The 21,770-nt window shown below is 34.6% G+C and overlaps 2 protein-coding genes across 4 annotated transcripts; one reads left to right on the forward strand and one right to left on the reverse strand.

Moving 5' to 3' along the window:
- The first annotated feature begins 1,327 nt into the window (after nt 1–1,327).
- On the forward strand, nt 1,328–8,064 carry LOC132189370 (uncharacterized). Of its 3 annotated transcripts, none has more exons than XM_059604091.1 (6): nt 1,328–2,102; nt 3,064–3,167; nt 3,658–3,834; nt 4,512–6,472; nt 7,194–7,344; nt 7,834–8,064. In XM_059604091.1, the coding sequence occupies exons 1-5, from the start codon at nt 1,900–1,902 to the stop codon at nt 7,341–7,343; spliced, it is 2,595 nt and encodes an 864-aa protein (XP_059460074.1). In that variant the 5' UTR covers nt 1,328–1,899; the 3' UTR covers nt 7,344; nt 7,834–8,064. The 3 variants fall into 3 exon arrangements, with proteins under 3 accessions (XP_059460074.1, XP_059460075.1, XP_059460073.1); XM_059604092.1 differs by lacking the exon at nt 7,834–8,064 and having other exon boundaries at nt 1,328–1,488; nt 1,747–2,102; nt 7,194–7,423; XM_059604090.1 differs by lacking the exon at nt 7,834–8,064 and having other exon boundaries at nt 7,194–7,423.
- Nucleotides 8,065–10,690: 2,626 nt separating this feature from the next.
- LOC132190594 (uncharacterized) lies at nt 10,691–17,882 on the reverse strand. Its single transcript, XM_059605630.1, has 5 exons — nt 17,695–17,882; nt 15,142–15,359; nt 13,261–13,488; nt 12,760–12,905; nt 10,691–11,062 (listed from the first exon to the last, which is right to left on the reverse strand). Exons 1-5 carry the CDS (start codon nt 17,791–17,793, stop codon nt 10,869–10,871), a joined length of 885 nt encoding a protein of 294 aa, XP_059461613.1. The 5' UTR covers nt 17,794–17,882; the 3' UTR covers nt 10,691–10,868.
- Between the last annotated feature and the right edge of the window lie 3,888 nt (nt 17,883–21,770).

Here is a 21,770-nt window from a genome sequence, read left to right on the forward strand (position 1 = left end):
ATAATGAACTGCGACAGAAAAAAATGTGTGAGAAAGAGAAACTTAAACTCAAAAAATTAGTTTATGGTTTTAAAAATGAAAACCATTTTACGGAGATTAAAGAAGGTTATTCTAGTCCACCGAAAATATTTTTGGTTTAACCATGATTTTCAGTCGTACAAAACACTTAAAAATAGGGAAAACGTTTTTTTAAAAAATATTATAAGCCAAAATAAATGGAGCCTAAAAGAATTCCCATAAAATATGTGGAATTCTATAATTTTTTTTTATTATTAATTTTTTCTAATAACAAGAATAGTCCCTCATATAAATATAACTAATCAGTGAGATGTCATATTGTTTTTTTTTTTTTTTTGAAATAATATTGTGTTAATACGTAGAAATCTCCCTTGGGTGTTCGAATTATCTCCAACACATATTTTAAAAAATTATAGCATATATGTAATCTATATGTAATTTTAAATTTTTTTTTAATGATAAAGAGAAACTTATATTAAATTTAAATAATTTAAACAGATTATAATTTTTTACGGCACATAATCCAATCATCCATCCTTCACATCCTTCCAATTTTCAATAAATATGTATGTCAGTCACCCGAGTACTACATATTAGGCTGATATAAAGGTGAAAATAATTTTAAATAGTTTATGTGATAAGTTATTTGTTAATATTTTTATTTATTTATTTATTTTAATTTTACTAAAATGTAATGGTAAAAACAAAACTAACAAACGAGCCCGAAATATTTTTAATATTAGGTTATTACTTTATTAATCCTTATGCCTATGATGAAGAGACTATACAAGTCTTACTAGTGCACAATTATGAGTTATGTCAATTAAAGAAAACATTTTCAGAAAAATGATATCAGGTAAAAATAATTTTTCGTGTTTTGACTTGTATAGAAAATAAGTGATAGAGCATCAACGACGATAGTGGGCGACCTCTAGCGGAGGTAGAAAATTGTTGGCAACCTTCGATGGTGGTGGCTAACAGTGAATAGAATGAACTGCGAGAGAGAGTGTGCGTGAAAATTAGAAGGTCAAACTCGAAAAGTGATTTACAGTTTTAAGAAAGAAAAACTATTTTACGGGGATTAAAGAAAGTTTTTCTGGTCAACTGAAAATATTTTTAGTTTTGACCATAATTTTTAGTCATACCTAATACCCAAAAAATAGGAAAAACGTTTTTTTAGAAGCGAAACAAACCGAATTTAAAATAATTCCCATAATAATAATAATAATGGTAGCTGCAATGAGATAGGGGGAGCGTTTTTGTAATGGGGGAATTGTGTAGAAGGGCGCAGAGCGCCTCTCATTCGAAGTTGCCAACAGCTAAAGCGCTCCATTAACTTCGTCTTCTTCTCTCTCTCTCTCTCTAAAAAAAGAAAAAAAAAAGAAGCAGAAAAACAAAAGTTAAATAAAATAAATAAAAATGTAAAAATATATCGAAGTTTGTTCGCACGCCCATCTTCCAAACAGAGACGTAAGTCTCTCTCTCTCTCTAGAATTTCCTTCCTCCACAAATTCAGTCATTTTCCAACTTAATTCTTCCCTTATATTCTGTTTTTCAATCCCCAAACTCTCTATCTGTTTCTCTGATTACGCTTTTTGGTTTGTTCCTAAATTTCCTCTCTCTCTCTCTCTCTCTGAATTCCTATAAATTCACTTTTTTCTTCTTCTTCTTCTTCAGCAAACCTGACATGCTTAAACCTATTTGTGTTTTTCCTGTTTTCCTGAAAAGCAATTCAATTCCGTGAAATCAATTTTCCTCTGTTCTGCTCCAAAAGTTTGAGAACTTGTGCGAGGAAACTGTTGATTTTTCTGTGAAGATTGTGTTTTTCGTCATTTTTGTCAAATTTTAGCAGCTGGGTATTTGGAGAGTTGGCGTAAAACCATGTCGCAAGCTCTGATCGACCCGGCATTGCCGGATTCGTCGACTTCGAGCGCTGGCTCTGTTTCCGGGAGATCTGTGGATGAGAATCGGCCATTCTCGCATCTTAGAGGCGTGCAGTGGCGTATAAATCTTGGGATTTTGCCCTCTTCTTCTTCCTCTTCCATTGATGATCTCCGTCGGGTCACCGCTGATTTTCGGAGGAGGTAACTTCGGCTCAAGGATCTTTTTATTTTGTTTTCTTATGAATTTCTGGATTTTCTCAGTTTGGAAGATTTCTTGTGAATTTCTAACGTTTGGATTTTTTTTACCATTTATGGGTGTGATTTCTTACGTGGGTGTTTTTGATTGAGTTTAGCTTATAGTTAGTATACAAATAATAATTTTGTATAGAATTTGCTGGGATCACCTTTTTTCTTTGTTGTGACGATTTCCTTAATTTGATTTCTTATTTTTCGTTTGGAAAATGAAATAATTCAATTATGTGATTTAGTTATTGATGCGTAGAAACAAATGGGTTGGTTATCAAGTTTGTTTAAGACTCTCAGTAACATAGGAATGGTGCCCCCTAAAAAATAAGAAGAAAAAAAAGTAAAGATAATATGATATGAGAGCGAGGGTGCATAAGTTTCTATTGATGGATAGATGTAACTGGGATTTTTGGTGTTAGTCAGTTACCTCAAGTCAAGAGTTAGGCAAGGATCAGGGTTCTACTTTTAGGGTTTAGGGTTTGTGCTGCTGGGTTTAGTGATTCTTCAAGTTTTACTTTAAGCTTTGTAGTAAACTAGGTCAAGTCGGATCAGCTATAGTTTGAATAGGGTATGTTGATTAAACCAACGTTTGCTTTGATCTGTGAATGTCAGAAATGCTCAATTTGAACTATGGTGTTTTAAGAGTTGACTTAACCTATTTCAAGGGTTTCAATATGCGAAGCAAAGAATTTTGTGAACCTTGTTTTCCTTTTATTCAGTTTATAAATCAATGGCAAAGCTGAAATTGAAATCATTTCATTTTCAACTTTAAAACTGGAAGTATAATTGCCATCTTGGAGGACAAGTGTTTCTGATAAGAGATTTTTTTTTTGTGATACCAACCATAGTTGTAAAAATTAGATTTACTACTCTTTCATTATAATCCATGTCATGTATGTTAATCTTATTCTTTCAGATATGCTGGTTTGAGAAGGCGCCTCCTAGTTGATCCACATATTCCGAAGGATGGAAGTAATTCTCCTAATCTTGTCATGGACAATCCACTCTCACAAAACCCAGGTAAACACTTGCCTCCTTTAGGCACCTTTCCAAGTTTAATATCCAATATATACTTGTGACCGTTGGAACTAGTAATGAAAATTTGTGCATTGTTAAAGCACATTCTTCCTCAATTTTTCCCAAGCTTAATTTTGAATATCTTGAGAGGCCAAATTTGCAAGGCTTAAATCTTGATTTTCTTCTTGCAGTATTTGTAGAAAGGAATGTCTATGCTTATAACTCAGCCTATGAGAAGATAAAGCAATAAATAAAACAATAAATGGTTGCACTTGTTGTACCGATTTCATGTCCTTTGTGTTGATGTTTAGCAATCAGATTGCTGGGTGAACTAACTAGCTTCTTATGGTTCAGTTTGACCTGTAATAGAACATAAAGAACATTATATAATACATTTAGGAATGTGGGCCAATGAGTTCTGGGGTAAGCTGGCTACTTATGACGTAGTTGATGCAATTACTAATGTATGTTGCATGTTGTTATGTCTGTGCAGATAGCACCTGGGGTCGTTTCTTTCGAAGTGCTGAGCTGGAGAAAATGGTTGACCAGGATTTGTCACGTTTATATCCAGAACATGGGAGCTATTTCCAGACACCTGGATGCCAAGGCATGTTGAGACGAATTTTGTTATTGTGGTGCCTTAGACATCCAGAGCATGGTTACAGACAAGGTAAATTGCTCTTGTCAGAGCAATCTTTATTGCCTACTTTTATCTCTAGTCCACATTTATATATGCGTAAGATTTCTGTTGTGGGACTTGACCTTGTGACCTCCCTGAACAATGTGTGGAAGTACCTTAGGACCAGAAGGCCCTATATTACCATATTTGTGGTATTTAATAGATAATAAAATTATCCATGAAGACGCCCTTACCTACAAATCATTATCCATTCCATTCAGAGATTTGTAATGGTTGTCTGGTTTTGATAAAAATTGTGGCTACTTTTGAAAAAAAGAAAAAGAAAAAAAAGGCTGTTTTATTTATTTATTTTTCATTTGTGTCTATGAAACAGCTTATGCTGGACAAATTTTAGGAGCAATGTTAATGAAAAATGTCTGAGCTATTAATAATTTACACTCGGCATTCATTTGCTTTATGGTGTCCAAGTAAAAATGCGGTAACTTCTCTTGGAGCTTAAGCTTGAATGATATTTTGCTTTGTACTTACTATGACCTCTAAGGCTCTAATTTGTCAAGCATGTCTGCTTTGCGATTAGATGTGATTGCAGATATTTAATTATACATTATTGAATTCTTCAAGCATGCATTTCAGGTACAAAGAAGATGGATGTTTATGTCTGGAAAATTTTTAATATCATCTTTCGTACTTTCTGCTGTTCTTTATAGGAATGCATGAACTATTGGCTCCTCTGTTGTACGTTCTTCAAGTTGATGTGGAGCGGCTTTCTCAAGTTCGAAAGCTTTATGAAGATCACTTCACTGACAAATTTGATGGCCTATCAGTTCATGATAGTGATCTTACATATAATTTTGATTTTAAAAAATCTCCAGATAATATGGAGGATGAGAATGGGTCCCATGGAAATGTGATGGGAGTTAAGAGTCTTGATGAGCTTGATCTTGAGATACAGACCATTGTGCTGCTGAGCGATGCTTATGGGGCTGAAGGTGAACTGGGTATTGTCTTATCTGAGAAATTTATGGAACATGATGCATATTGCATGTTTGATGCTTTGATGAGTGGGTCCTGTGGTTCGGTCGCAATGGCAGATTTCTTCTCTCCCACACCTGCAGGTGGGTCCCACTCTGGCTTACCTCCTGTCCTCGAAGCATCTGCTGCACTATATCACCTGCTATCTCTTGTTGACTTGTCTCTGCACAGCCACCTTGTTGAGCTTGGGGTTGAACCCCAGTACTTTGCACTTCGCTGGTTACGGGTATTATTTGGACGTGAATTTTCACTTGAAGACCTATTGATAGTCTGGGATGAGATATTTGCATCAGACAATAGTAAATTAGACAAAGGTGCTGAAGATGACATTGGGTCCAGCTTCGGAGTCCTTAATTCACCTCGGGGAGCATTTATATCAGCTATGGCTGTTTCAATGCTACTTTATTTGAGATCTACCCTGCTTGCCACTGAACATGCTACTTCCTGTCTTCAGAGATTGTTAAACTTTCCTGAGAATGTAAATTTAAAGAAACTGATGGAAAAGGCGAAGTCCTTGCAGGCTCTTGCACTGAGTACTAATCTCTCATCCGTATCTCCTTCATTTGGTGGAGCTTTTAACCAGAGTAAATCAGCAATTGTAAGAGGTCACAGCCTATCATCTGGTTCTGTTTCTCCAAAAACTCCTTTAAATATGGTTCCTGAGAGCTACTGGGAAGAGAAGTGGAGAGTTCTACACAAGGCTGAAGAACTTGGGCAAGGTGATTTAAAGAAACGAGTTCCAACTCCAAAAAGAGGGTGGGCAGAAAAAGTAAAATTGCGTCTTTCCAGAACAGGATCATCTCCAGCAAAAGTTGAGGGTGGCAAAAAGGACAGCAAGCCAACTGTTAGGCGAAGTTTGCTGGAAGATCTCTCGAGAGAACTTGGCTCAGATGAAGACATTGAGCAAGTACGCTGTGATGATGGTTTAAGCAAGAAGGACAATCTCTCTGTACAAGTTGAGGTGGAGGGACAAGAAGCTGTGGAGAAGGAAATTACTTGCAGTGCTGAGGGGAGATGTTTGAGTGGGAATGCTGGCAGTGAAGAAAACTCATCTATATATTCAGTCCCAACAAGTCCTCTAAGTGGGGCTAATGACCATGAAAATGACTCTGAGAAAAGTAGTGTTGCATCAAATTTGTCCCTCGATGAAAGTGATGATCACTCAAGGACTATTCCATATGAAAGTGATGATCATTTGAGGACTATCCCAGATGAAAATGATGATCATTCGAGGACTATCCCAGATGAAAGTGATGATCATTCGAGGAATATCCCAGATGAATCACCTCTTCCAGTTTCTGATCTACCTGAGGATGTATGCCAAAAGTCTGGGTATGACAATGATTCTGTTGGAAATTCAGCAACAGGATTAAAAGAGCGAAAGCTTCTTTCAGGTAAATTCCCGTGGTTTTGGAAATTTGGGAGGAATGCTTCTGGTGAGGGTACATCTGAGAAAGGAGGTACCCCTGAGGCTACAAAGTCTGCCAGCAGTGCAAACGACCAAGACGATATTGCTGATTCTCCTGCTGCAAATGCTTCTTGCAACTCTTCTGCTAGCTGCAAAGAAGATGCTATGGACCAGAATGTGATGGGTACTTTGAGGAATCTTGGGCAGTCTATGCTTGAACATATTCAGGTAACACTAATATTTTTTTCTCCTAGGTTTTTAAAAGACAATGCTTTAATTTTGAGCAGAATGATTTTCTGTGGGCAAGTTGGGATGACTTATATTAGAATAATATCTAATACTTTGACCATGCACATGTTTCTCTTGGATGTAAATTGGTTAATTTCTTCAAAGATGATGTACTGGTATGAGATATTAAAACTTGTAATGGCTTTTTGTAATTAAATTTTTGCATATACTTCTGGTCGTGGTTCAGCCCAGTACGCATAATCAAGCAAAGGAGGAACTGGTTTGGTCCTTAGGAGGGAAAACAATGGAGCTTGGCATTAAAGTTGTAAAGGAAACTAATGTGAGAGAAGTAATGATAGAAGTTTTGAGAACCATGAGAGGACTTTGGAAGAGACTAAGTCTATTTTTTTAACACCCTGTATCTTTGAACAGTTGCTTTTGTTTCTCCTTTGGTGATTAGTTATCATGATTTTTCTTTTTACTCCTAGTTAAGTGGCTTTTCCTATTTACTTTTTGTGTGTGCCTGGAGACACCTTACGTTTTTTATAATATCTCGATTAATTATAAAAAAGAAACTAATGAGAGAACCAATATAGGAAACGAACCAAATCATTTTCTTTTTCTTTTTCAGTAAAGGATACTTAAAACGCAATTTTTGAAACGCGTTTAGGGTGCCTTTAGAAGTATTGTGATCTTACAACTGATAAGTTTTTTTTGACAGGTAATTGAGTCCGTTTTCCAGCAAGATCGAGGTCAGGTGGGATCATTGGAGAACTTCTCTAAAAATGGTTTAGTTGGAAAAGGACAAGTCACAGCCATAACAGCTCTGACAGAGCTACGGAAAATCAGCAATCTTTTATCTGAGATGTGAGGTGGGTTTTATTTACATTCACCTGTATATACATTCTGTAATTACTATTTTTTAGAGTCAAAATAAAATGAGTTTCTTCAGCTTCCTTCTTCCGCAAGTTCTAATAAATTCCAACATTTATATAGAGTTTATAGGTAAAAATGTCTGATGATGCCAAAGTTCTAGTGAATTTGCTTTAAAACTTTCTTCTTCTTTAGTATGCTGTGGTAAATTTTTGGCACCTACAATGAGCTGTATATACATTGCTGCTGGCGGCTATATTATTAGAGCAAGAAACATGGGGTTTCCCCAACACCTACCAGTTTCTCTTAACACCTTTTCCTAGGGTTTCCATGCCTGCATGCATAGTTGTATATTTTATTGGTGCGCTTTAGAATGCAATATAAACGGGGGGTTTCAAAAAACCATAAATAAAACAAATCTGGTGGTGCAAATCTTTCAATCAAATTGCTCTCTTGGTCTTTTGCCTCATTTGATATACTAAGCACAGGCAGGGGACGTGGGCCCTTACTTCAATCTGAGAGAGGGGGTTGCTGGACTCATATGCAGTGGAGCAACAATATGCTATAACAGCCATTTCCTAACTATCAAAAATTAACTGTCTTAATTATCTTTTTTGATAGCGTTGGCACAATAACTTATAAGTAGGGCTGCCCGTTTTTGACATGACTAAATACGATGAGAATCTAACACGAAATTAGCGAATTATGATTCAGAGGTCTAACTTGTTTATTTAAATAGGTTGAATTAGTATTAACTTATATGACTTGTACTTATGTTTCGATACAACTTAAATCTAAAACGCAAATACAAATTGTTATATATAGTTATAACGCCATAGTCTAGTCAAAACCGATGAAAATTGTTCAACTTAGTACCTAGGTTTTCACTTAATAGGCCAACCTGCTTAGTATGTCTTATTTAATGCTATATCTTCAACTGTTATGGCAAGAAAAAAGTAGTAAGAACTGTGAATATGAACAATTTAGGGTCTATATATAACTTTTCAATTGATTACTCTCTTGGCATCTCTTCGACTTGGGGGATTCGACTGCCATGATAAATGGGTTGGTTATCGTGGATTAGGTGTTTAGTGACATTTCAATTAAGGCCTGGTTAGAATTGTGTTAAAGAGCTTAAAATGTATATTTAGTACTTAAAAAGCTGCGCCAAACAAAGCTAGCATGTTTGGTAAAAAAATAAAGGATTTTTTTTTTTACTTTTTTACTCTAAAAAAAAAGACCGAAACGCACTTTTGACAAAAGTTTAAAAGTTAAGCTTTTACCAAAAATTACTTTTTGACCTAAAAGCTCTATTTCTTAAGTACAATTTCAAACATGCTCGAAAAATCTCATTGAAAATTATGGGTTAAATGTTTCGACCAACGGTTGCAAATATTTTTATTTTACATGCCAAAAAAAATTATATATATATATATATATATATATATATATATATATATATATTGAAAATAATGACATCTTTGGCGAGGGATTCGATTTTTGTTTTTTCTTCTTTGACCTACGTGAATTCTTCGAACCTTATCAAACAAATAAAGCATGTTGACCCAAATATCGGTAAAAGAAAATTGCTACACAAACTTTTTTATTTTTTATTTTTTATTGCTTACTCTCTAATGTGGTAGTTGCAAAAAAGAAAGAGTAAGCCGATAAAATTAAAACCATTGTAGTGAAAAACTATTTGTCACAGTACGAAATAAACATACATTTGAAAGTGTGAAAAAGAAAATTATCTAACATTTATAGTCAGTAAAATATGGTGTTAAACAGGGCGGCGAGGGGAGATATATAGAAAAGCTTTTAAAAGAGAGGAAGAGAGTAAAAAAAAAAAAAAAGCTGAGAGAAGCATTTTTCTTGTTTTTTTTTTTTTTTTTTAAAATTTATTTATTTATAACACCATAGCTTTGTGCTTTCACCTCAAGTGAGAATAGACCAATTGCAAATCCTACACCCACAGAAATTAAGGAAAAAAACCAAAAACAAACAAACAAAAATGACCTTGATTTTCGTACTTTCTCATTACTTGGCTCTCTTTCTCTTCCCCATAAAGACATGAACGGAAATTACACACTGCTTCCCTTGCATTACTTGAAATTTGTTCATAAATTGCGTAAGTCAGATTGCAGCATTCTCTATTGATTTGATTTGATTTTTTTAATTTAATTTAATTTTTTTTTTTTTTAAGACAAAATATATTCTTCACTCATTTTATCACTCTCTTAGCACCAGCTCACTTGGCATGAGTTGAATGACCAATTGAAATGAGTAATGCTACATTTTACATTTATTTGCCAAATTCATGTCATACCGGTTGACATGATGTGTTTCAAATGACTTACACTTTAATTCTTTTAGGTGATTGATATTGTAAGCCATTTAAAACACATCATATCACTCATTATAACATGAGTCTGATAAAGACTAAGGCTTGGGAACACTTCTATATCCGATAAAAAAGTTGTCCCTTTGCATTTTTAAGGAGACCACTCATTGCAAGAGTTCCACTTTCACTTATTATTGCAGGGGAGTCTCCACTTTCCCTTATTGTTTGGAAAAACTTTTTTATGCGGATGCGATCTGAATAAAAAAGTGTTTACAAACATTACTCATATGGTAAATAAGTGTGACCGGATGAAATCCGAATAAAAAAGTGTTCCCAAACATTACTCTATGGTAAATAGATGTAAAGAGTAACATTATTCTTTAAAATTACAAGACTTTTTACATCCATCCAGCTTATGCCACATCAACGGTGTGACAAAATGAGTATCAAGTATAATATTACTCTTTTTCGCAACCGAATTTGGCTTAAATGTTGTAAAAAAACTATAGCACCCATTTTATCACACCCATTTTGTCATAATGGATGCTGTAAAAATAAATAAAAAGGACTACAGAATATGTTTTGTAGTTTTTTAAGGACTTCAAATTTAATTAAATTAAATCTAAACCATGTTACAACCTAAGCCAAATCCTATATACAGATTTGAAACTAACATAATCGCTTCAAGAAGAATTTTACGCAAATGAATCAGATTGTCGGTGAACTGCAGAAAAATCAACCAAGGGTGTCAATAAAAAAAAAAACTAAGGATGTCTTGGTCATAATAATTGAGGTTTCTACATCAATTGTAGCCCATGCCAAATACATGATTTGTCATTACTTGATCCCCAAAAACTACATTCCTTTTTAATTTCTTCGACATTTTGGTCGGAATTGAAAATAAGTTCACAAGAATGTCACATCGAAAAACAAAGTATGAAGCTGAAGTTGTTTGAAGGAATACCATATTGAAAGAAGCATAATAACGAAAAACAAAAAACAAAAAAACCCATAACTAAAAGCCACTACATCATAATTCATATACCATACAACAGTATGCTTCAAGTTGTAATTATGGGGATAATAAATACTTTAAATACTTTACATTTATTTGAAAAACTAAGAAACATTTTACCAGCTTCTGAATTCATTATGGAGGGTTGCTCGCCTGCAAAGTCTGATCTAATCTATGTTGTGAAAGCCAGGGAGAAGGGAAGTAATAAAACCAAAGACAATCATCTGGATCTCCTTCACGATTCCCCACCAGTGATTAGCACCACCATTGCCTCCACCAGCTTCTGCCACATTCTCATTCTCAACTGCCTGATTTCCGCCATCCCCAGCCTGATTCTCCACCTGAGCTCCTGGTTGACCTTCTGCCATAAGTTAAATGAAACAAACATCATTTTGTTGATACTTCTTTTCCAACAAGAATCACTATAAGAAAAATTACAATGATGTGGGTGATATGTTTTTTTACCACCTGTAAATGGAAAGTTCATAGTATGGCAGGAATTATGTGGGATTTAATACCAATTTTTCTGTTTCAGTGAAAGAAAGAACTTAGGTTTCTCTCTTTAGCTCATATAGTGGATTGCTCATTTAAAGCCCCCAATGAAGTAATCCACATGACTTTATAGACAAATCTCAAAAATACAAAAAATACATGTTTCCATGAAAGAATTTTGGTATCCTTTCTTGGGCAGAGGTACAAATATGCGGCTCTTTTATGCCCCCTCCTAAAAAAAAAAAAAAAAAAAAAAGAAGAAGAAGAAGTGCTTTTGCCATGTCCATTTTGAGCAATGTCACAAACGCGGTCAAATCCATGTGGGTATGTTTTCTTTTTTGATAGGTGCTAGAAAGGGTATTAGTTTGATAAAGGTTAAAGGGTGTTCATGTAATAAAATATACCACACACAAATATACTACTCAATTGTACTACTCTCTCTAATATACATAATTGAATAGTGAGAGGGTGAACACATGCTTTTCCTCTCAATCTTTGTGCAAACCCTAGTATTTAACATGGTATCAGAGAAAAACCCCAAGTCTAGCACTCTTTAATTAATTTGTCCCTTTTCTCGTTTTCCAAACCCACCCTTTGTCTCGTCCAAATTTGTTTTCTTATGTTTTCTTTTCCTCTATTCTACTTTGCAATGGTACTGGCAAAGTGGGCTTCAAGTTTACCATTGCCCGAGGTTGGAGGTAGATGAAACAATAAATGACGATTCTCACACTCAGTCACACAAATTTGTTTTGGATTGTAAATGCAAGAAGTTGGATAGACAATGCTCTCTGTCATACAAAGATGTGAAAAAAGGACTAAAAATTCATATGCTTAGGTACAGACAGAACACAAACCTTATGTCCAAATTGAGTTTTAATAGACCTACTTAAAGATGGAATGTTGGTTGCTTGGTTGGAAAAGGCTTTATTTATCCAAGGGAGGTAGATTGCCTTTGATAAAAAGCCTTTCCAATTTGCCTACTTACTATTTGTTTCTTTTCCCTATTCCAGTGGTTGGGGCTAATAGGCTTGAAAAACTTCAGAAAAACTTTTTATAGAGGGAATTGGTGATGAGTTTAAGTTCCATCTAGTGAACTGATTAAGAATTTGTACTCCAATGAAATCAGGTAGTTTGGGGTTAGAAACCCGACTCAGTTCAATCGATCCCTACTTAAAAATGGTTTTGGTGTTATGCTATGGAGAGGGAGGCTTTGTGGAGATTGGTGATAGAAACTACATATGATAGTGATGCAGAACAGAGTAAGAAATTAATTCGGTCCTACTAGTTAATTGAATCAATAGTATTTAATTTTATATTTTATTTACTTTTTAAGAGTCAATGGTGTTGTTTTTGGTGATTCAAACCATGTCCATTTCAAGTGATCCAAGCCTGACTAGCCAAAAGTTAAGCTTCCCTCAGCTTGTTTGCAGCCCTACTCATATTGTGAATATCCATGTGTACATGGTACTTCTTTCGGAAAGTGAATTATATGTAAACTACCTGCCAGAAAAAGTTCCTGAAACACAGTTTTCATTATTCAAGAATACTTAAAAGGAACGAACATACCTGCTACAGCAGCATTCTCAACTCCCTGTCTTGCAGCAGGAGGAACATTCTCAGCCCCGACAGCAGGTCTTGGTGGAGGCGCAGCTGCCCTCTGCATGCCTTGTGAAAGCCATCGTACTATTGGTGTGAGTGCTCCAGTTTGGTACCTGCCACACACCACATCTACAAAGTTCAGCTTTCATTCATCCAACTCAATTCGTTTTAATAAAACTAAAATCGATTAAAAAAACCCATATATATATATGTGTGTACAAGTAGCCTTGTCATAGCTCAAAATGTTTTTTATTGATAACTATGGTAAAGCTTAGCGTTGCCCGGACTCTCATTGTAGCTCAAAACTAAAAAACTGAAACTAAAAACTAAAAAAATTATAACAAAACAAAAACAGTAAAATCTTTTCCACCGTTCATTTTTCTAGTGTAAACGTCCAATGCACCACTAAGTGGCAGAGGTCACAGGAAAAACAAGCCTCATAAAGTGGTTAAGGGTTTAGATACTTACAAGTAGACAAGTGAAGCAAAAAATACAAGGACAACAAGCCTCTGTCTTGAACCATCTTGGTTGAACAAAAAGATTACTGCAGCCAGCTTTAGAATAAGCAACAAATCAAGCTGAAAAGCAATTTGAAATCTCCTTACAACGACTTGTCTTTGAGGTGCAGGTTGTTGCTGCTGTTGGCCCGCTTGCCCACGCTCTTCACCCACAGACCCAGCCTCAGGACTTTGTCTACTGTTGATGGCATTCATACAACCATGATGAAAAAGGGACAACCAGTCAGCCATATAACCTAACAACATAATCTAATTTTCCATGGATGTTGTTTTTGTGATCAATAACATCAATCCGCAATATCATTGTCCATAGATGAATTTAAACGAGACTTGTACATTAAAAGATCAAAGTCTATTGAAATATCTTCTAGGAAATGGAGTGGCCAGACTTTGTTTTATTGTTTTATTTAAAAGATATGTTTTCCATCCAACCCACTCTCCCCGCCCCCCAAAAAGGAAAAAGGGAAAAAAGAGAGGAGAACGTAACTGAATTGTTAGAGGAAACTACTAAATCTGGGCAATAAACAAATTCAGTCTTCTTGCACATTGATATATTATTAGTAACTAGCCTTGCATTATATTTGAAGTAAAAGTAGTTGTGGCTGCATGTATTGTTAACATCAACCTGACAAAAAGCATTTTATTTTTTATTTTTTAATGAATACCTGACCAAAAGCAATTTATTATGTATTGAGATGCAAGAAAGGTTTATAAGGGGAAGTGTCTTGCGCTTAGGCCTATCAAACAAGTACATATATATGTATTTTCAAATGCCAATTGGGTTGAGAATCATTCAGAGCAAAGCACATTCTCAATTCTACAAGTTAACTAGAGGAAACTTGGCGACATTTGTAGCCTGGTATAATCCTCAAGTATGACAAGAAGCTTCAGTTGATTCACACAGGTTATGAACTGTTGCAAGCAAAATCTTGTCAGTTCATATATAAACCAACAAGCATGTAACACTCCAGTCCCATATTGGGAAGACGAGGAGTAGCCCACATAGAGTGGGTGGTTTATATAGATAGTTATGAGTGCTAAGTCTCACATTGCTTAGTTACTAGGTGAAACTGAACTTTAAAAAGAATTCTAAAGAAGCTCCAAAGTGCTGTGATTAGCGATTTTCCCTGGGTCATTACAAAGCAACTATAGAATAACTTCGCTAAGTCCTCAAATAAATAATTTTTATAATCAATCCCTAACACGAGCGACAATCTCGTCTTTTGTCATTACCTAAACCTATCTCTTTTTTTACCTTGATCTTGTGGCACATAAACCAAAATGAAACTACCCTTCCTCATCACATTAACTTTTTTTATTTTTATTTTTATTTTTTATAAGCAAAACAAATTTATTAAAATGTGCAAAGGGCTCAACCAAAATACACAGGGAGTATAAAAGAGAAAACACCCAACACTTAACTTATTTATATAATGATCAATAGCTTCCTAAGGTATAATAGTTATTTCATAAGTACATTATACAACTATAAAGTATTTGACAAATATACTTAAAAGTAGGTTTATTATAAACATTTTTCTCATGATTAAAGTAGGGATGCTTGTATGATTGATAACTATAAGTTATAAACAATAGAATATTTAACAAAAAAATTCACACATACACTCATATAGACATATACACACATATATGTACATTAGAATATCTCCACCATATGGTATCCAACTATTTATGGATGTATCTAATTTGTGTTTTACCAATATGCAATATCCATATCCATGCTTCGTAAGCGTCATAAAAATAGCAATGTTAATAGTTAGTCACAAATATCAACCCCTCAACATAATCAAAATACCATAGTTACACTTACGTGGGTATATTGTATGTAAGAGGAACAAGAGTGTTAGATGGAAGTCCTGTAACATGCCCCATACATGAAAAAACGGGAACAGCATAAATGCCTGATCCACGATTTATCTGTTCTTGATTTTGTAAATTATTTAAGCCTGGAACAAGTGCAGGGTACATGACTGGGAACATCTGAAAATCACCATTTGGGAAAGCTGGAAAATTGGAGAATATTGGAACCTGAGAACAAAAAAACCAGAGTGATAAGACAAGCTGAAGAGCCACCATGGAGCAAAACAGGACATGCATTTTTTCAAATATATTCTTTTCCATTGAATATTCAAAAATAGCGAGCTTCTGCATTCCCACTGAACACAAATTTCTTAATATGTGACAAAAGCTTAAGAAAATAACACTAAGTTTGAGGCAAACCCCTCCACAAGAAAGGTACAAGCAGAGGGGAAATGTACTACAGGTCACAACTATTTCCGTCTCTCTTATTTATTAATTAATTTTTTACAAGAAACTCTACGCAAAATTGTCCACCTTCTATAGGCTCAGTAAACCAGTTAATATTTATTCTGTCTCTCATCCTTCACCCAAAGTGTAACAAATCAAGCATTTGGATGAGAATGGAGCTTATCCAAAGACCTGTATAATTAATCATGCAGGTTCTATAGTCTCACTTTTCATAATTTTAGGTTTCTAATAATGCAGGTTCTTACTTTCTTGCATGTGGAGAGTCTCCACTTTTCAAAGATAATGCTCCATCACAAGGGGTTGTTAAGCTTAATGCTTCAATCTTTTATGTGAACTAGACAAGAAACTAATTTTTTTAAATAAAGAACACGCACTTAAACCATGGGCATTTAATAATAAAATAACAGAAAAAATATTTTGCCTAACTTGTGAGCTCTCATCTCAACCACTTCATGCAAATATAGTGAACATTAGGAACTGCATCCAGGTTTTCATTCCCATGACCTTGTTTTTTAACACTGGACTGATCTTTGTAATCTCTCATCAGTAGATTAAATCCAGGTGACGACCACCAACTTTAAGGACACTGCTACTAAACTCTACAAGAGAAGCAAGCTTCAAACTGGCATCACTCACAAACTAAAAGTGGTAGAGTTTAGAAGCAAACAAGCCTTCAAGGTGTTATTAACCAGTTCCTCTAGATTCATAACAGAAAGAAAGTACACACACAGAACTGGTGCTTGGAAATGATAGACTATTTTCTCACCAAACCCATATTGGGTTATGCCTAGATGTGTAGTTGATCTGCATGCTTGTTGGTGGGCTTCCAACAGTCCGTGGAGTGCCATTGTGTGGAAGATGGTTCCTACGTGCTTTTTATGGTGTTTGTGGAGGGAAAGGAATTACAGAAGTTTTGAGGACCAAGAGAGGACATTGGAAGAGATTAAGTTCTTATTCTTCAAAACTTTGTATCCGTAGACAACTGCTTATGTATTTCCTTGTTCTTTATGCTCCTTCTAGCTAGGTGTTTCCTTTTGTGTACTTAGAGGCACCTTATGCTTCTAATAATATCAGTTGAATTACTTACCAAAAAAAAAAAAAAAAAAAAACAAAAGGTGCAACAACCAAATAAAAGGAACATTTTTAGGTAAGATGTAAACCTAGCTATAGAACAGATTCAAATCCAAGTAGACGGCAGTGCAAAGTCATAGTTTAGACGTACCCCCTTCTTTATAAGAATATATTTAATAATATTAAGGAAAAATGTAAATAGGGATTTAGTAACAGTAAGCCATTGAGAAATCAAGCTCACTGTGTCACAAGACCTGTAAGAGGTTTTATCTATGCCTTTAAACGAATTGTCATTACAACAAATTGTTATTAAATGGGTTTTATATCTATGCCTTTAAACGAATTGTCATTACAACAAATTGTTATTAAATGGGTTTTATCTATACCCATTTAACACTACAACAAATTGTCATCACGCAATATCAGAATCTTCTAAAGCCCCAAGTTTAGCTGTCAGCTTACAACAGTTTTTGCTTTTCTAAATTCTTATAATTTTTGGATTTGTGTTCTCCATCTTCTGAATTAGGTATTTCTTTTGTATACTTCAATGTTCTTTGAATTTGAGTTGCACCTCTCTATGTTTTTTAAAACATTAAATTACGTATAAAAAATAAAAATAAAAATAACCCTCCATTTCCTCAAAAATAGGAATTTACAAACCTAGCTATCCCGCATAATTAAAGTCCCCTAATAACAAAATTCTGAATGGCGGTCTTACAATACAATTGACAAAAACCTTACCTTGAGTTTTCAAAGTGTGAATAACTAAGCCCCAAATAATTCTACATACTTCAATTTATCAATGAACCTCATGTAACATATTATGAAACAGAAACGAAGCGTAAACAGAGAATTTTACGCAATGCAAATGACCTAATTGATGATGCAATATAAAGTGTGAGAAAAACCTCATTTTTCTACATTGATTCCAAACTTAACGCATCACAGATAACCCTAGAAACACAGAAATTGTAACAAAACTTTGGGAAATTATTGAAATATAAAAAAGAGAAACGTAGGGAACCTGCGATTGCGGGAGAATGTCTTCGGAGGGAGATTTCTGCGCAGAAGAAGAAGACGGAGGTTGAGATCGAGACGACGCCGTAGAGGGGTCTTCCGCCATTTCTGAGAGCTGTGTTTCAGGAGAGATTTAAAAAAAATCTAAAAAGTAATGCCGGCATTGGCAAGTGCTCAGAGAATTCGTTGTGAAACCTATATATAGCTTTCTTTTGTTTTTTTTGAACGACTATATATATTGCTTTCTTATTCATTACGTGGAATTTCACCATTTCGCCAATGGGGAAAGGCCACGTTGTACGATGTCCGCTTGCTGGGACGCCCTTCTCCTTATTTCTTGTAAATTTTAAGGTATTTTCTCTTTAATTTTTTTTTTTTTTTTTTTTTTAATTTTTGTTTTGATGGGACCTACTTCCTCTCCTCGGGTATATATCACATTTTTACCCTAAAATTACTACACAAGGATGACGTGACACGCTAATAGCCTCAATTAATCATTTTTAACAAAATTTGTACAAATTGTTGGATAGGGTTGTCACTTCATTGTAAGATAATTGTATAATAAAAAAATAGTATGTATCCAAGAACAGAATCAAAAAATTTTATAAGAGGAGGTAGTCAATTTTTTTTTTTGTCTTTTTTCTTGGTTTTTTAGAATTTTTTTATTTAAAAAAATATTTTTATTGTTTTTTATGAACTAAAGACTACCGTAAGGGCAAAAAAAGTAGGCATTTGAAAGTAAGGGCAAAAAAAAAAAAAAAAAAACCTTAATGGTTATAGCCAAAAAAATTAAGAATAGAGCCAAAAATGAGGCCAATTTTTTTTTTTTTTTTTTTTTAAATTTTTTTTGGGGCGAATGATTAAAATTAAAACTTTACTTTATTTTTTTTTTGGAGGGGGGCATGGCCTACCCCGGTCCCCCCTCCCTCTGTCACTGTATGTGGCATTACTCTCCATTGAGAAGCCACCATCCACCTTTTAAAAGAAAAGTAATGTTAAATACTACATTTTTATTTTAAAATTATTCTACAATGTTAAGTTAGCAATTTCCACCAACCCTTGTTTGTTAAAAAAAAAAAAAAAAAAAAAAAGTTATTTGAAAGTGTCAAGCCAGCATTTGTAGAATAATTATGAGATAAAAATATAGTTTTAAGGATTACACCTTTTTTTAAAAAAAAACTGAATAAGAGACATGTCAAAATACAAATCTAAGAACAAAAGTTTTGCTACTTCACCCGTGCATCATTGACTTCACAAAATGACGTCCTACATTTTTAACCAAACCCTAAACTAAATATATACTCCATTGGCATGGAGGTGCCATCACGGTAGTGGCGGAGCCAGACGTTTCAGAATGTAGGGGCCGTAAAAAAAAATTTTTGTGTCCTAAAATTTTTTTTTACACTGAAAATTTGGTAATTCACACAATATATGCATCACAAAAAAATATCTATAAAAGTTCATAAATATATACTCAAATTGATATATTAAAAATATAACATGTCCGCACTATATCAAAAAGACAGAAATACAAAAAGGGAGAGAACTCGTGAGAAAGAGGAAAAAGAAACAATTTTTTTTTTTTTAAATAACTTGTGGGGCCATGGAGGATGGTCCGGATGGAGCAGACCAGCAATTTTTTTTTTTTTTTTTTTTTTTTAAATACTTGGAGGGGCCTATGTAGCTGATCGTGTGCTCAATAGATGGACAAGTGCTCAAATTTTCTATTTAAAAAAAAATTCTTTGTGGGGGCCCTATGTAGCTGGACCAGTGCTCAATGGCTGGACTTTTGCTCAAATTTTTTTTTTTAATATTTCTTGTGGGGGCCGTGGCCACCTCTGGCCTATATGTGGCTCTGCCATTGAATACTCATTTCAATATTGGAAAATGAAATCAAGTCGAAGTTTTGTTTCAGTTTGAAGACAAAAACAGAAAGTTAACTTAACCATGCTGCCTCATACGTGCGGTTTCATTATCCACGGGTTTGGGATTTTGTCTTGTAGTAAACGGAAAACCGTGCGAACAAGCACGTGACGCAACTGCAAAACTTACGCTACAGTGCAGAATGCAATATACCCACAATCAGAGACTGAGGGAGGGGGGACCGGGTAGGCCATGGTCCCCCTTAACTAGAATTTTTATATATTCTAGTTGCCTTGAAACCAGCTCCTCAGTTGGCCTTATCTCCCCTACTGCCACGTTGGCTTCATCCTGTTACGAAGACATAAAAAATTCCTTCTATTTATGTTGTTTCTTATCTGCTAGATTTGTATCTTCATTCTGATAAAGATACCATGTAAAAAAATAAATAAATAAATAAATTTCTTATTTGTAGAAATCAGTGGCAGTTGGAAAACTAAATAAAGAGTTACTACGAAATAAGTGTGTTAGAGTGATCGAAGAACTTTTTATCTCTTGTCTCATGTTCCATAGTCGTCTCTTCTTGGATGCATACTACCCACATACGCACGAGTCCAGGACGTCAGCCGAAGGAGATTTTGTTCTGCAACTCAACTTCAACACTTTTTCTAAACTCTCTCTTTAATAGCTTGCTGCATGCCTTGATGTATCAATGGCTTTCTTGTTGATGGTTCAATCTTGTAAGACATTCAAAAGCAATCTTTTAAATATGATAATATTATTTGTACAATGATCTTGTTGTTTCTTTAATCTCATCCACAAGAAAATTGCTCGAAGAGCTTCAAAATCTGTTTGATCAAAATTATTAATGCACTATGATGTAGAAGTTTGCAGAGTGAGATTATCTCATAAATGCACTGCTCTCTTAAAAACAATAACTACAAAAATAAGAGTTACAAAAACATATTTTCTTACTTCATTGATTACATTCTTCCCATCCCATCACAATATTTAATATCACAACAAAATACATGGGATCAACTTGTTCAACATTCTCAACGTAGCAACAAACCTTTCCATAGATTAAATGTATGCAAAACTTTAGATCAAGTTTTGACCTCTATCCACTACAAATATGATTTCTCAATAAGTATTACACAGAAATTTGTTGCCTTTTCTCTTCTAAAAACATTAGGGTCTAGCTTCTTTCTTCTTAATACTTCAGCCATATCTCTGCAAAATTTGTTGTCCTCTCTCTTCTTGATATTTCTGCCAATATCTCTGCAAAATTTCCAGAAATTTAAATGTATAAATTCAAAACTCTTAGAATAGTGAAAGGTAAGTATATATAGTGATAATAATGAAGTTGCATGATATAACAATCTAGTTCAAGTTCAATTACCTCTAACCTACATACTGCTTCCAATATAAACGTTTGCCTTTACATTTAGGTGCTCAATGTCTTTAATAAAATATTGTGAAGTTGTGTGATCGGTCATTGCTCCATCCCGATCGTTGACCTTGACCTTCCTGAGGATCTTTCCCTTTGCCTTTTTCTTCAGCTAGGAAGTTTAATAACTTTCCATTTCTTAGGAACTTTTCAATTTCGAACCGAAGATTGATACAATCCTCGGTTTAATGCCTATGGTCATTATTATATTCACAAAACTTTTGAGTGTTGCGATTTTGGGGAAGAGCTTTCATCTTCCCCGGCCATCTGAAGCTCGAATCCTTTCTCACTTCCATGAACACCTTATAAACGGTTGTATTTAGAGGTGTCCATCCCACATATTGTTGATGCTGGCTCGGCCTAGGTGGTAGCTCAATCTTCTTTTCCGAAGTCTTCAAATTCTAACGATCCCTTTTCTTTTTCTCACCAAACGTTCTCAGCTTTGTTATAACCGAGTCAGAAACGAGATTACTCTCACTGGCTTTGGATTTCATCAAAGTTGAAATAGTCTCTTCTTGATTAATGAACTCTTCAGCTTTGTTGGTAAATTGTCGCAGAGTTCCTGATTTCGGCTTCCGAGCTAATTCAACCATCAAAGGCCCATTAGTCTTTATACCGTCCATTAATGCCGAAAGAATGGTCTACTCATTCGGACTTTCTACTGTTAACTTCTCCTGATTGAACCACAATATATAATCTTTCAAAAAATCGTTTTTCCCTTGCATGAGAGATAATAGATATGCTGGGTTTTTCTTCCTTCTCCGAACAGCAAG

Source organism: Corylus avellana, chromosome ca8 (genome assembly GCF_901000735.1).
Source record: "Corylus avellana chromosome ca8, CavTom2PMs-1.0".
Lineage (NCBI taxonomy): Eukaryota > Viridiplantae > Streptophyta > Magnoliopsida > Fagales > Betulaceae > Corylus > Corylus avellana.